The 16,670-nt window shown below is 36.8% G+C and overlaps 1 protein-coding gene across 1 annotated transcript in view; it reads left to right on the top strand.

Moving 5' to 3' along the window:
- ADAM10 (ADAM metallopeptidase domain 10) overlaps positions 1-16,670 on the top strand; it is a gene marked incomplete at its 5' end in the record, with an annotated part of 38,962 nt that overhangs the window by 1,470 nt on the left and 20,822 nt on the right. The window contains 2 exons of the mRNA XM_010024253.1: positions 11,592-11,710; positions 13,674-13,832. Coding sequence (XP_010022555.1) covers positions 11,592-11,710; positions 13,674-13,832 — 278 coding nt within the window. The remainder of the gene's footprint in view (positions 1-11,591; positions 11,711-13,673; positions 13,833-16,670) is intronic.

Here is a 16,670-nt window from a genome sequence, read left to right as displayed (position 1 = left end):
TTGGAACTAGATGATCTTAAGGTCCTTTCCAACCCTAACTATTCTGTGATTCTATGATTTGTGTCTGTATCTTTGTTTCTTTGACTCCCTCCTTTGCAGCATTTCTGTCTTAATGTATTTTAGGAATACATTAGGATATTAGAAAAGCCATTGTTTTTCTAATTATGTCACTTACAATTTAAGTAATCCAAACTTGATAAATTGCTATCTGTATGTAGAAACATAGTAAATTTGACAGAGAAAAGGTAAAAGCAGGTTTCCAGAGCCTGTTTTGAATATTGTTTTGTGAGTAAGCATTCTGTTGCTGTGTTGGCCTGTAATTTTATCAGGGAATGAAGTGCTGCTACTGGAGGTGTACTGTGTAGTGGCTGAATTTCAGTGAATGCTCCCAGAAGGGTAGCATTAGGCTTGTATTTGCAACTGCTCTAGAACTGCAACCTAAATTCTGAATTTGAAATCCTGTCCTTAACACCACATTTTTGGTTGTGATCTTTAGTCCAGGGAATCCTGTTATTTAAAGAAGACTCATACTGCAACTGAATCTGCTGTAACTTCACAAGCAGTCTCATGCTGCCACTCTTAAGCTGCAGGCTGATGCTTAATTTAGACTTACCAAAGTGTGTACTACTGCAGAGAGGAACAGGCCTGACTGCATTCCCAGCATCATCTTTGTGCTAGCACTAGTAGTCTTAAAACCATGCAAGGAATAGGATCTGGGAACTCATCCAGCTGAAAATTATTTGGCAAAAAAAGTCATACTGACTTGATGGGGTGATGGAGGGATGATGAGGCCATTCTTTTGGGGAGCAGTCCATATTTCAGTCCACTTGACCAGGTTCATCTTGTCATTGGTAAAGATCCCATAATACTCTTTTGTAAAAGAGAGCTCTTGTAATGTACAGGCTAAGCTGTGTTAATAACGTGGGCTGAAAATCCTTACAATGTGGAACTGTTAACCGTATTTATGATAATGAGGTCTAAAAATTACTTCCTCTCTTACTTCATGGATCTTAGTCACACCAGACTTTAGACAAAAAGGTTTATAAAGATTTTTATAACAGCTACTATTACTCATGAAGGAGAGTGTTGGTGTTTATACGCGGAATTGATTCTAAATCCCTATGCTTTGAGGCGCAAATCCATCATTAACTGAGGAGCCTGAATGGAAACTTGCTGTAAGGTCAAACCAGTACATAATTTAGGATTTTGGTAGTTTCCTGTAAGACCTGTAATGCTTTCTGCCAGAGAGGGATAGTTGACAGGCTGTCAATTTAGTCCATGGATTTCTGTTAATCAGTCTGAGTGTGTTCTTACAAAATATTTTCATTTTTCCTTGAATATGAATTAGAAAGGGTGAAGTGAATTGTGCTTTACTTCATGCAGTGTGTGTAGCAGTTTGAAAAATTGTGTTATAAATAGGATTGCCTTTTTGTAGTTACAGCTAGTTTATTGTTAATAACTACTTGTAAGTAGTTCTCATCACTGAGAACAACAACTGTAAAGCTTTTCTATCAAATATTCTAATAACTTCGTGCTAAGGTAGAAAATACAGCTTTTGCAAAATACTTAATCTATTTATATTAGCCCACAGACTCTTAAAGTGTTGTATTTAGACACAAGTGATGAAACTTCGAGGCATTCAGTCAGGGTGGGGTTTGAGATCTTGAAGACTTAAACCTGATTTTTTTTGAGTGGCCTGAGAGCAAATGGTTAGTTAAGGCTTTGCCCAGGTGCAGAGGTGTGTTGGCATACAGCCGTCCAACCTGTGTCTCCTTAGCATCATTGGGAATTTTTTTCAAACCTTTTGTTTTTTAAAATACAACTTGTTATGGCAGATGTAATGAACTAAACCAAACCAGCCTCTGTTCAATGCTGAAATACTAGCTTAATAGGACATAGAAATTACTAAAGCTAAGCTATGGATACCTCTTAATTCTTTTGAATCATAAACTGTGTAGTTTAGATGAGTTGACTTTACTGCTTCACCAGTGATGCAAAATGTGCTCATTTCTAAAATGCTTCAAACTGGAAAGGATGTGAAGTTTTAAAACTTGGTTATGTATCATAGCTATTCCACCTGCCAGTTTATATTAGTAGTTTAGTATGGGTTAATTTAAAACTGTATTCCTGAGACCCTGATGCATGCAGAAGAATAAAGGAACTACATCTATGTAACCTTTAACTGTATAACTTAGTTAACTTTTAGTACATTAACTAACTTTTTACTTAACATGTTCCTAGTAATTTATGCTTTTTAATATTTTTCTTGATTTGGCCTCTTAATCACGCATTCACACCTACTTCCACTCTTTCTCCTCGATTAGTTGGTGCCTCTCACTTGGGAAGGTTGCCCATGCAACTTGAGTGAAGAGTTGACTTTTCAAGTGGTACGTGAACGCATGATAATACCCGCTTATTACTAAATTAAAGATACGTCGAGAACTCCTTTCAGATGTTTTGCAACTTTGCTACAGTTTTCCTTAGATTTTTACCTAAACTATTTTTAATACTGTAATTTTTTTAAGTTCAGACATGGTTGTTGGAATATATGTTCTATACATGATGCTTGTAATAGGAGAACTGTCACTGGAAATGCTTGGAACATTGCTTCTTTGTGAATCATACAAATAAAAAGGCTTTTCATATGGTTATGCTTGTGAATATTAAAATATGCACTTGCTGAATTTTGCTAGGTTGTTCTAGAAAATCTGAGATAGTTTAAAAATATGAGCTTCACTAATGAAAATGTTGGACTCGAAAGTACTTACTTTCTTCTGCCATGCTCCAAAATGTAATGGACTACTATGTTTTCAGATCAGTCTGCATAAAATCTTGTAGAGGTTTGAGTTAGGATAGTCTAGATTCTTTCCTTCTCTGTGTTTTCTTATTCACCAGAATGTCTTTGCCTGCTCTTCTGCAAAACTACAAGGACATAACCCCTGTGTACTCAAAAAAGCAGGCATCCAGCTCTGCTCTGGAACTTTAGAAATACCACAGTAGGTGGGTTTTGTAGGGGAAGGAGTTAAAGAAAAAATCTTGCTATCCTGTCTTTCTTGGGTTTGTGTGGGGAGGAAGGGAGAAAAGAATTCTCACTTTACTGGTTCTGTATAAAAAGGGTAATAGTGTGCATGTGGCAAGTCCAGTGGGCACCAACGTTTGGTCATTATTGCTTCAAATAACTTGGCAGCTAAAGTGTCCGTCAGTGCTTTCAAAAAGGACACTGTGTGCCAGGAGTCAGGAAGATGCTGTAAGGCAAGCTTCCACTTGAGGTTTTTTGCCTGCTTATGTCAAAGTGCCAAAAGTAGTGCTTGATCAATAAGCAACTGGAAAAAGCTGCATAAGTCTCACTACTGCTACTGGTAGGGTACTGCATGTAACCTTTTTTCCCCCTGTAATTAATGAACAAATTTTTGACAATGTCTTTATTATTAAAACACTGTGTAAAGCTATAATATGTTGCAGAGTGACAATGGGATTCAGCTGCTAGGTACAAATGCTTTCACTGACACTCAGTGTGGAATAAAGTTCAGTAAATAATTGGCTCTTAAATATTTGCTTCCTTTTACAATGTTTTGCCTTGAGCAGATGAGCTTTTTTAACAGGGAGAGCTTGCATACTGTGAAATTGTGTGGCATAGGGTCTTAATCCGTGCTCACTGTACTGTTTGGCAAAGCATTTTTGTGAAGCAGTGGTTGTTGATTAGCTTTAATATTGATTTTCTGTGAAGATGCCTTTTTTCATAATTATTTTGAACAGCTACCAGTCATACATCGTTTGAGCTTTCTGGTTCAGTTTTGGGCGGCAGGAGTGGACCACAAAATTTCAGAGTTCTTAAGTATGAGGATTTTTTTATTCTTGGTTCTCTATAATTCTTTATAAAGATCCTTTATTTCTTATCCTTTATAATCCATTGCCTTCAGTAGTCGTTGACTCAATTTGAATAGGTAAGGAAAGAGGCTGCCTGCACAGATACCATATTTGATATGTTGAATTTCAAAGGTGACACCTTGAGCATGCTGTCATGCTGGCTTAAATGGACTGAAGTAGCTGAGCTTGGATTAAAGATGATTTTATTGTCACCTTCTGTTTTTTGCTAAACGCTAGATGTTCATTTTATGACATTTATTTTTAAGTACTTTTGTAGTTGTGCATACAACATGGTACTCAATTCATGAGGTGGCTTTGTCTTCTGTATTCTGTGAGCCTGTTGGAACATAAGGCAGATTCACTGTTACTGGAGTAATCTGAATGTTCTGTCTGTTTTTCAGTTCCATGTGCAATTAAACACGCTCTTAAACAGATTAACTTCTTAAATAGGTTGATTTTGTGCTCGTCAAATAGAACTCACTGGTTGGCTTCTGTGATCCTTCTGTGAATTATTTCCATGAGTTTTACTAAGTGAATTTTTTGCAAGATTTGCTTACTGCAACTCATTTTGGGCTGTCTGGAATTTAAAAAGAAGAAGAATTAGAAATCCCTTTAGTTCTTACTGTAGTTTTTTTTCAGCTTTACTCAGTACTCTGAGTACTTGAATCATCCCCCACCTATCGTACCTTTTAAGTTACATACCTGGACAAAAAACTAGCCAGGGAAGAGACTGGTAAATCAGGTCTCACTTTCTATCTGTGTTTTGTAAATAAACAAACAGGGACCTGAGTTCTTACTCATTTTTAAATGAACTGAATCTAAACAATATTTTAGAGGCTGGATCTGTGGGTTGAATGTCTTGCATTTTGGTTTAAATACAGTGAGTTGGAGTATGTGTATCCCTCGGGGGAAGAAAGGCATTTAGTGTTTCACTTGCTTTTTGTGTAGGAGATTCCTGATACAGTGAACTGAGGAGACTGCCGAGCTGAGACACAGGGTTTCCCAACCGTACTCCTAAAATTGGTGTTTATGCTTTAGAACTTTGCACCTTGGCCAACAAACTTCAGCTCCTTGAGCCATGTTCTCAAAAAGCCATGTTCTTAAAATGAAAGCAGTGGACTTAAATGAAAGTATTTAAGCGGTGTGCTTCATATGTGCTCATATCATCAGCTAGCAGATTTCTTTCTTATCTTTGTTTCACTAAGAAAGCTTCTTTCTAAACTACTTTCTAAGTTCGAAGTCATTTATTAGCTTTGATGACTTCTGATTTTATTCTAGTACATCTTTACCCAGTATTTTATCTCATGGTTTTTTCATTATGGTAGGACATTGCACTGCATAGAAATATTCAACTTTATGTAAATACAACTTGTAAGGTTATTTTAGATAAATGGGAAATGAAATGCCAGAATCTGCATTAACTTCCAAAAATAATTTTGCTGAAAGGGTGTGGGGGGGAAATATCAATCTTGGGTCAAAATTCTTCTGCTCTTAAAATCTCTGCATCGTATTCTTCAGGACAGAAATACTTGAATGACATTACTAGAATGTAAATTAGCCAACACGTAGCTACTTGTAATCCTGCTTCGATGGTTTCTGTTATCTGAGATAGTGTACATGTTTGCAGCTATGTATATCAAGAATAATCAGTGGCAAATTGTTTAGGATGAAGACTGGGTCCTCAGCTGTTTCCTAGAATAACAAGCTTAGCAAGTCTGGCTTCTGAAGGTCAGGAAAGAAATCTCTGAACAATCACAAGTGCCACCCTAGAGGTTTGGATGGAAAACAAATGTAAGCTGCAAACATTCTATCTGGGATTGCTGAGCGTTGCAATGCTGTAGAGATTGGTTTTTAGATAAATACTTACTAGATGATGATACTCTCTAACTGCATCCAAGTGGGTAATAGAGTGATAAACCTGGAGACCCTATCATGTTCTGTTTCAAAAATATGTGGTTTTTTAGTGTCAGTAGCAGGACCATGGGAATTGACAGTTAATTGGTGATGGAATATGTTGTGTGGGTTTAATAGTAAGTGAAAACAACGTAAAAAATAAGAATGTCGAGAAGTGTGATGGTTCTGTAGACTTAGCTTGAGTGGTTTAGACCCACCATTAAGTTGTTAAGCTGTCTTCTATTTAATATAGTTCAGGGTTGGATTGAGTCTGACAGTCTGAGAAATGAGTTTATGTTTTGATGCCTCATGTGGAAGCAGTAGAAAGAAGCGCTGAAATTATTCTCCCCTTCCATTTTTCAGAGGAGAGTCTTTGACTTCTTAAATGAGAAAAGTAAGGATAAAAGACCTGCACCTCAAGCAGAGTAGTATTTTCTAGATCCTGACTTGTGAGGATGCTCATGGAGGCATTGCTGCAAAGATTTTTCTGTTTCCTACTGAGAAGAAAAAAGTGTGAACCTAAACGGACTCTCCTTATGCTGGAGTCACCTTCCATACTGCTGTCAACCCACCACTTTTTGTTCCCTTTTTCCAGCCACTTCTTCCAGCTGTGGAGTAACTCTTCCATCTCCTTTCCTTCCTTTAAATCTCGTTTGGTCCCTGGGTGCTTCCGCCTGCTCAGCCTGCACTGGTTACAGCAGTTTGACTGAGGAAAGGTAGGAAAGGGGAAGCACCAAAAGTGCCCTTTTGTGTTCCACTGGTAATAGCTCTTTCTGCCAGTTTTTGAAGTCTGCAGACTTGCCATCAGTGTCCCAATATATTGGACATTCCATCATGGCAAAATAACTGATCTTAGAAGGTAGGTCAAAAGAATAATAGATTAAGCATTAACTCTTACATGTACACCTTTATGTTCATTTTACCAAGTGCTGTCAGTATATACACACAGCTTTTTTTATATTTTTCTGAAGTACTTGTTCTGTGATTAGAGCATGGGATTGCTGTAACTCGAGCCCAAGGGGAACTACTGGATTTCAGCTAATCGTGGTGCTCTCAACTCTTTTTCTTTAATTATCACTGAGTTGCTATGGTACATACTTGGAAATCTGACATAGTCTCCCTGAGGTAAGCTAAAGTGAAATCAAAATCCCTCTCTTGGTACTCTTTAGGGTACTGCCATTAATGAATAATATGTAGTTTATAATCGGAACAGATTGTATATAACAATATAAACAGTTTTCGTAAAAATTCTGCCTTCAACCAAATGAGCTACCATACAGTAATTAAGTAATGGTCTGTTACCATGTCAGTTTTCAGGTAAGTCTAAGACAGAAGCAGTGACAAATAAGCAAGGTCAAAACTTGATCTTAATTGATTTAATTCTATTCTAGAGACAACTAAGGCTGGGAAATGTCTTATGCAAGGTAGTAAATGTGTAAATAGAAGAAACATTATTTTTCTGGAAATAGTTAATCTTCTGCCTGGTGTGTGTAGCTAGGCTAGGGAATAGCTTAGTTTGGTGCTGCTATAGAGGAAATGGATGCATGCTGTAGAAATGGTAGTTGCCAGAAGTCTTATTTGAAGCCTTATTTTTTCCATTGTGGCTAGTTTTAGAAACTATATTCAGGAATGATATAGAAAAATATGTTGAACTTCTCTGGAGACTCCTGTCCTTAAAAGATTCATGGAGTTACAGGATTTAAGCCAGGAAAGAAACCTGATACGCATTCTCTTCTACATCATTTTGAGAAGGATAGGTACTAGATAATATTTGTTTCAAGAAAGGGGAAGAAATACTAGCTTTGAAGAAATTCAGAATAAATGTTAGGAAAACTTTTATATTGGGTGAGATACTGAAATGGGTTTGGTAGGGTCTTTGGAGGTTTCTTACTGAGAAATTAGAGTGTTGAACTGGATCAGGGGGGAGGTCCCTGCCAACTCTCCATTTGTTTGAATCAGTCATTACAGTTTCAAGTCTCCCCACCTATAAACTGGCATCTGTTTAGTGCAGTTAATTTCATTGACATTTGTAAGTAGTACATCAAGATGTCTCTGCATATTGAGAAAGTAAATTCTAGTTTTATGGCTATAGGTTTTACGCAATACACAGGGGTTTTATATTTGCCATTGCTTAAAGTTTGGTGATTTGTTAAATTATTAATTCTTGGAAGTAGAGAATATATGCTTGTTCCCCAAGTTGCCTCTCTTTTCCCCTCCCATATTTGGTGGGGGAGAGCTAAAGAAAGATTTGTCACTTCACTTGTTATTAAAAGGGTGAACAGTTCAGAGAGATCATCCTGTTCCCATCAAGCATGTTTTTATGAACAGGAAAAAGACCCATTTAAAAATAGCTGTGAGATGATCAGGTTATCTAATAATTTAACTAACTTAAGAAGGAAATGGTCAGAGACTTGTTACTGTGAAACACAGCAGTATTTTTTGTATTTGAAATAGTTCTCTAATCCTGCAAAATGAGCTACTTTCATAGAATCATAGAATAGTTAGGGTTGGAAAGGACCTTAAGATCATCTAGTTCCAATCCCCCTGCCATGAGCAGGGGCACCACACACTAAACTATGTCGCCCAAGGCTCTGTCCAACCTGGCCTTAAACACCGCCAGGGTTGGAGCATTCACAACTTCCTTGGGCAACCCATTCCAGTGCTTCACCACCCTCACTGTGAAGAACTTCTTCCTTATATCTAACCTAAACTTCCCCTGGTTAAGTTTAAAGCCATTACCCCTTGTCCTACCACTACAGTCCCTAATGAAGAGTCCCTCCCCAGCATCCTTGTAGGCCCCCTTCAGATACTGGAAGGCTGCTATAAGGTCTCCACTCAGCCTGCTCTTCTCCAGGCTGAACAGCCCCAACTTTCTCAGCCTGTCTTCATACGGGAGGTGCTCCAGTTCTCTTATCATCCTCGTGGCCCTCCTCTGGACTTGCTCCAGCAGCTCCATGTCCTTTTTATGTTGAGGACACCAGAACTGGACACAATACTCCAAGTGAGGTCTCACAAGAGCAGAGTAGAGGGGCAGGATCCCCTCCTTTGACCTGCTGGTCACGCTTCTTTTGATGCAGCCCAGGATACGGTTGGTTTCTGGGCTGCGAGCACACACTGCCTGCTCATGTCGAGTTTAAATAACTTTATTAATATATAATTAACAGCATGGGTTAGAATTTGTCACGTGAGTTATGTACTAATATGGAAAGTAAGAAGAATGGAAAAAACCTACAAATAGAGGCTTCTTATTTTTAAAACTAGTGAAACTTTTTATTTGGTATATACAACTTCTAACTGTCCATTTTGAAGTGGCAGATAGGGTAATATTGATGGAAGGGAATCCCACCCATAAGGAATAACCATACTTCTGAGAGAAAAGTGAGTTGAGGTTTGGTTTGGTGGTGGGGTTTTTGGTTTGGTTTTGTTGTTTGTTTGGGGTTTTTTTTGTGGTGGTGTTTTTTTGTTGGATTTTTCAGGGGGGAGGGGGGTGTTCCAGTTTGTTTTGGGTGTGGGTTTGTTTGGTTCCCCACACCCCACCCCACCCCCTGGAAAACCTGTTTTTTTCACCAGGAAAAAGTAATTTTAGCCCTAATAGATGCTTTTGCTACGATAAGTAGATACACTTGTTCATCACAGACAAGATGACAGACTTATGTAAGAAGTCTTCTGTCAGCAAATAGAGAAGGGAGGAGAGCTCTTGTCATTTAACTTCAGTTTATATGCACTTGAAGAGAGTGTGATCCATTCTTGGCAACTCTGGAGAACTCGGCCACAGGAAAGGCTCAAACTAAAGTGGAAGACAAATCTCTCTTAATACCGTGACCTATTGTAACCAAAGTGAGTGGAGCTTTTTGGAGTACTTGAAGTTCTTCAAATTCCTATCAGTGGTGGTCTTAACTTTTTTTTCCTGCCTGTTAATTTCTAACTTCTGCCCAAAAGACCCAGACAAGGTGGCTTAAAGGACTTCTCCCCTACCTGTTCCCACCTCTCGGAAAATGTAGTGCATAATATTGTAGCATTCTGTCCTACGATGTTGTTCTGGGTTGATTGTTTATGTTATCTCACCATCATCATCATGAACCTCTTTGTTGCCAAAAGGCAGATTTACAAAGCAAATAAAGAGATTAACTTAAAAAAGAATACTTATTTTTTATTTATATGTGATATTATAAATACTTGCTGTCTGTTATAAACCATGCCTTTCTAGCTGGGTGTGGATAGCTATTAACTGGTAGCTGGTGTATTCTTCAGTGGCTAGAATACTCGAGCACACCTGTAGTGAACTGTTTCTTCCTTTTTAATTGGAGAATCTGCCCTCATACCTCCATACTGAAACTACAATACAAGCACTGGTTGGCTTGGCACAAAGCCCAAGAGTCACAGGGAATTGCTGAAATTTAACCTTCCCCATTTACCAGCCACATCTCAGAATTTCATAACCTCGTTGTAGATAACACATCACCAGAGGAAAATACTTGCTTTGAAGCTTTATTAACAGTGGCAACAATAATGATAGTTTGTGAAATGCTGTTTGCATTACTAGTCAATCTGAGTCACTAGAGCCCATATCAGGTTTAAGTGTAGGGTTGGCTTTTCTCTTTGATCTTGAATTCTGCATCTTAATGTACAGTTGTACTTATAATGTAGCGTTATATTATTTAAAGTGCAAATGAAAGCAGAAGATCTATTTTGTATATGCTTCAGATGTACTAAAAAGTAGTTAGATTTAATCAACTTTATACTGTGGCACTTAATTGTTTTGGTTATTTTGCTGTTAACACAAATGGATACTAACTTTCACTATGGCAAGTCAGCTCTGTCATTAGTGTACTGTGTATGCTGAGAATCCGGTCACAATTTTTTTAGGTGAAGACTGACACAGATGTAGTCAACTTACAGAGTTACTTTCTGTGTAGTAAATTGGTGACATAATGATAATTTTCCTTCAATTTCGTGATAGTGCAGAAAGAGGAAAAAATAGGAAGAAAATCAAGACTAAAATTGGAATGATTGAAGTTTCAACAACTTCACTGATCTGTATTTGCACAATGTTTTATACAAAATTTAAGAGAATACCAAATGAAATTCTGAAGCAAGCTGATGGTGGTCATAGGTATGAATTCACATAATGACAGGCATTTTAAACACTTCAGTTATGTTGCTGGACTTCACTGACCCAAAGTTTTGGTTTTGTGCAAAGAAAATGTGGTATGTTTCATGTAAAGATAGCAGTAGGGTTTGCATCAAAGAATGCAGTAGTGTAATTTGAACAAGATCATTCATGGAGAAAAGTCATCACACAGTTGTGCATGTAACTACCAGTGTAAGTATTTTTGTATTCAATGTTGTCACCCATCTTATTTTTTGGAGTTTCAATTGAAATGGTTATTAGCTCACCTACATTTCATTTACACCACTTAAATGTTGGCAATGAAAATAAAATAAGCCGATAGTTGTTTCTCTCTTCTGCTCCACAGTGCTGTAAAACAAGATAGTGGCTTTTTCCCCTAAGCTACATCTGTGTCTTCTGAAGGAATGGGAACAAGTATATAGTCAAAGTCAGCATTTTAGATTGATGCGTTTAAGTCTAACCCTTTTTTCTGGGTTAAATTTTGTAAATTTAGCTACTTGTATCAAAAGCATCTAAATAATCTTGCTTAAGGAAATCCTTCTAGGCTATGGTCTAATTCTCGTACAGGATAAACATTTTTGATTGAATTTTACAGGGTCTGCAAATTGTTTGCACAAAAATCTTGGTTAGAAGTACTTTGCTTAGTGGTTTTGTAATTGAAGCTCAAAGCCAACTTACTGTCTTGTTTTATTCACTTTAGACACTTCAACCTTCGAATGAAGAGAGATACATCTCTTTTTAGTGATGACTTTAAAGTACAAATATCAAACCAAGTAATTGATTATGATACCTCCCATATTTACACTGGACACATTTATGGTAAGTACACTTTAAAATGGGTTAAAGTGCAGGCATTTTAAATAGGAGGTTTTTTAACAGTACATGCAGAAAATTGCTATCTGTATGATTAGGGTTATCTGTATTATTAAACTTTAATAATGCATCTAAATGACTTTAAATTCCATCTGCTTTTATTCTCATATGTCACACTTAACAAATGAGTATTTTGTTAATAATTTTCATATCAATAGAACTTGAGGTTCAGCTGTGTTTATGAACATAATCTTTGTAGGAGTCTGATGCATTCTAAACCAAAAAAGAATATATATGCATTAAAAAAATTAGGTACAGTTCTTAGTTTAAAGGAATTTAAGGAATATGGAGCTACCATCATTAAGTGTAATATACCCAATTTCAGTAAATACAAAAGATAAAATTTATTAGAAAGGAAGGCGAATTAAGGAATTAAAAACAAATGAAAAGAGAAGGATTAAGACTTTGTCCCTCTTCATACAGTCTGGATCTGAAAGGAATATAACTGCTTCCTGAATATCTCTGCTAGTAATGTCCTAAAGTCTTGAAATGGCTTTTTTAAAGTGGGAAAGAAGTATACAGGCTTAGCATTTTATATGAATCTATATAGACTAACTTGCCAGTTAAGTAGGTCAGAGGGCTTTTAAGGTGTGTAGGGTCTTTTGTTTGTGTGTTTGTGAAATTATTTCAGAGAAGCTTTTGGTTCATTTGTTATTGCTGAGGGATGAGATTGAAGGATTCACATGTACCTACTCAGTGGTCTTACTTTAAATTTTCTTTTAATCCTTTTTCTTATCTTTCTCATTCAACCCAACTTTGTACTTGTCAGGAAAATAATGAACAAAGTTAGAGTTGAGCAAATAAATTGTTTTGCTGTTGGTTCTTGATTTCTATTCAGATCAAAAGTCTTTCCAAGTACTCTGAAATTCCCAAAGATGCATGGCTTGTAAATCCACAATATTAATGCACATTCTTAATAGAATATAATCTGAAGTAAATACGGGATCACTTACAAATGTCTTAAAATTAGTGTTCTACAAAGCCTGTTTCTACTTTTTGGCATTGTCTCAAGAGTTGTATGGCGTATCTTCAGGATACCTTTTCCAAATTTCAGTAATGTCTATGAGCTTTATAAAATTCTTGGTAATTGTTAATTAGAACTTATAAGAATGAGTACAATTTGATAATTTGATAGTGTGATTCTGAACCCTTCCCTAGGTAGGAATATATAAACATTCTTTTAGGAATATTTTGTCCTTTTTATGGAAGAGACTTGTTGGGGGGATGCTGCACATTGTAGTTGTCAGTGATTAGACTTTGTCAGTTGCACTTTTCCAGATTGTGACTGTTTCAAATACAAATTCACTCCATCGCACGTTTAAACCTAGCTACAGTTTTAAGAGCTTTATGCTTGAAGGGAAAAATTGATGCCTTGAATATAGGGAAATTTTTCTTTGAAAGCCTGTACTCTGATTTATTTTTATTTTTAATTATTGTATGAACAGATATAGAACAGGATTTGGATACATGTGCTCTATATGTGACAGCTTTAAAATACAGAGTTGAATTCCTCGTTATATGCTTTTTAAACATGTCACGCACCTGATTAGGAAGGTATAGAACTTGGTAATTACGGGTTTGGGATAACTGTATGCCTTACTGTTGAACAATCTTAGTCTTTAAAATTTGGACGCAAACTTCTGCAAGAATGTCTTACTGCTGTTACTCAGAATTTTACTGCTGTATAATTCATATAGGTGTTCAGCAGTTGGGAGCTGGTGCACAATCAGTCTAATGATGCAAGTATCATGCTTTAGCATCGACTGCTTAATGCCTTTGGTAGTGTGTGTGCTTGAAGTTTGCACAGGACTGACAGCTGAAAAGCAGGTATAAAAACAAGGTACAAAAAGGTATACCTTTATATATAGAAAGATACAAAAAATCCTTAATGCACTTTTTTCTTTAACAGGTGAGCAGGGAAGTTTTAGCCATGGGTCTGTTATTGATGGAAAATTTGAAGGATTCATCCAAACGCACAGTGGGACCTTTTATATTGAGCCAGCAGAGAGATATATTAAGGACAAAACTCTACCGTTCCACTCTGTCATTTATCATGAAGATGATATCAGTGAGTACATCCATTTTGTGCTATAGATAAAATAATTTTTTTTATTGAATGTCAAAACCTGTAAGCCATTTATAAGCATCAAATGAAACTTAGGCTGCATATGACACTGTGAATCATGCTGTCCTGACACGATTCATATACAGTTACGGTGTGAAAAAGATTTATGCAAACCAATGTGAGTCTTCCTTACTCTGCCATTTTAAGAAATCCTTAAGTGTGTAAGCAGTGTATTTTATACTTGGTGGATATGTGTTTCTTTTGAAAAATGCATTCTTAAATGCTCTGTACTGAGTCTGTTTTCCCTGGGAACTGGAAAATAAAGGATAATTAGTGTTCAAGTCACTATGCGTTTACTTACATGTAATGTAGGTGGTACATGAGTGAAACAAAAGCTTCCTCTGCATACATAGTCACAGTTGTCTTCAGATATCTCTTTAGAAGATATGTTGGCACCCAGTATGTCTATTTTACACAGTATCTTGTGGAAGTGCATGGAGAATACTGTTTGAATTAGAAGAGTGTAGCCCCAGAAGTCTAGCTTTAGTTGCAATGCCCAACAGGATGAGAAGGAACCATGGAATACTTCTACATCTTCAGTACTGATACATTAGAGATCTGCACTTCATCTGCCTTTTTATGTATGATCAGTCTTCAGCTGTAGTATAAATCAGTTTTATTTGATGCTTAAGTAACTATGCTGAACCTGAAATATACTGCAATGAAGTTGGTATTCCAACTTTCAGTTCTTCAAAGTAGATGTTGGCAAAGAGTCACTTTAAGATTACATTTTGGTTATTGAAGCTAACAAGTTGTGTGTTGCAAGCTCACTTTCTGTAGGACTTCGGTCTTGCTTAAGAATGAATTTAAACTATAACTTCATTTAAAAACTTGTCCCATCAGACCATTGTGCAAATTGTAGAAGACTTGAGTTTGAAATCCTGTTTGGAATTGGATGAGCAGACCTGGGTTAGGTCATTAAAATTACTTGAACCACTCTTGTGATCATTTTTGAAGTATGTCATAATGAGACTGTATAGTGAAATGTCAAAAATAAGATAGATGAGAGAAATCCCTGGTTGTGATTTGGTGGTATATATTATAATTTTCTCTGTGCTGTAAGCCAGTGAAAAATACAAGGTTATTGCATAATACTCTCTCTGGTTACTGCTCTTGCATGAATGCAGTGAAGAGAAGTGATCTTTCTCTGCTAAAAAGTCAGCAAATATTGTTTACTTTTTTCTAATTGAATAAAGCTTCTGGAATACAGCTGTATTTTACATTCAGTGGCAATATGTATGCTGTCTTCAAGTATGTTAAAATTGCTGTAAGCAGATATGTTTGTCCTTCCTGTTACACCATTCTGTAAATATGATTACTAACCCAAAATCAAATAGAAGTTGCAGAATTTCAAAGGGCTTCTGAATGAATTCAGTTCCTGAATTTATGTACATTGTGAGCTACACTTGTTTTCTGACTGACTAAATGTATATCTTCCTGGTGCATACAAGACCCATATTTGAGAATGAAGTAACTTAATAGGATACTGTTCCATATACTGCTTTTGATTCTCAAAGAGAAGTTGCAGCATGCATTTAATTTTCGGCTCTACAGAGCGTTGCAGAGGGAAGTCTGAGTTGGCAGTTTGTCTTGCTAGCTGCTGGTGGAGTATTACATGGTTTGCTGCTGTAACAGGAGAGTAGTGTGGAAAAGTAATAACACCCTCCCCCCCCCCAAAAAAAGCCTGATATGTAACTGTAAGATACGTCTTTTATAACATTTCTGTGAATAATTTGCACATACTTCTAAATTCTTCGGTCTGTCTTGTAGGTCTCACCAAACCGTTCAATTCACTGCTTCATAGTGGACTACAAGACTACCACTTACACAGCACTTTCTGTGAATAAGTCACTGTCTGCTTTACAAAGGGTTTTATTAACCCTGTTGTAGAAAAGAGGGGGAGGAGGAAGATAAAGGGATTTGCCCAGTTTCCAAAGGCTAAGACAAGCAAGAAGATTGTGCGGATGACTAAGAATATTCTTTTAATGACAGAAATTGAACTGTACCTTAAAGAAACAGATAATTCGATTTTATGAAAGTTAGTATTGTTGTTTTGTAGAAGTGATCTCTGTTGGAGGAGTAAATGGATCATTTGAGAGATGGAAGAAACTAGTGATGAAATTGGTTCATGTTAATGCCTTATTAAAGTCAACAGGAGCAGGATATGAATTTTTTGTTTAAGTGATGCTACGTTGGCTTACACTGGTTTTCCTCTTGAATCTAGTGCATCAAAATTAGCAGTTAGAAACAAAATCAGGTTATCAGAGGGGATTCTCTAAACCTATTCCGGAGAGCCACATGTACAGTGGTACAATACAGCTTCCAGATTGCCAAGTGAGTGACCATTGCTGCTTGCTCAGCATGATTGGAAACAGCTCATCCTGGAGCTAGGTCTGAGCAGCACTGTTTGGAAATGTGCAGCTCCCAGTGGTTGCTGTCCATGCATGTCTGATGTGCGTGCATACTGACTGTATAGTTCAATTTTTTTCACTGGTATCCTAGAGGCCTCTAGGATTTCTGTGCTCTGAAATATCTGGAGTATGAAACTGCTCCTGTCACTTTCTGAATGGTGCTTTTGAGGCTGATTTTTTTTTTTTTCCTCCTTTCATGAATTATTTTTGCATTGAACTGCAGCTCCAAAAAACCCCAGCAATAACTAAGAAAACCCTAAGCTTTACAGTAGCTTTAAAAAAAACAAGCGTGCAAATCTGTTATTGCTCTAATCTAAGGCTGACTTTTGTGAAATAGTCAAACCACGAGTATCTTACATGGGACAAAAGC

This window comes from Nestor notabilis, unplaced genomic scaffold (genome assembly GCF_000696875.1).
Source record: "Nestor notabilis isolate BGI_N333 unplaced genomic scaffold, ASM69687v1 scaffold26981, whole genome shotgun sequence".
In the NCBI taxonomy this organism is placed as follows: domain Eukaryota; kingdom Metazoa; phylum Chordata; class Aves; order Psittaciformes; family Psittacidae; genus Nestor; species Nestor notabilis.
The sequence above is the reverse complement of the archived record's forward strand: the minus strand, read 5'-3'. Positions and strand labels throughout refer to the sequence as shown.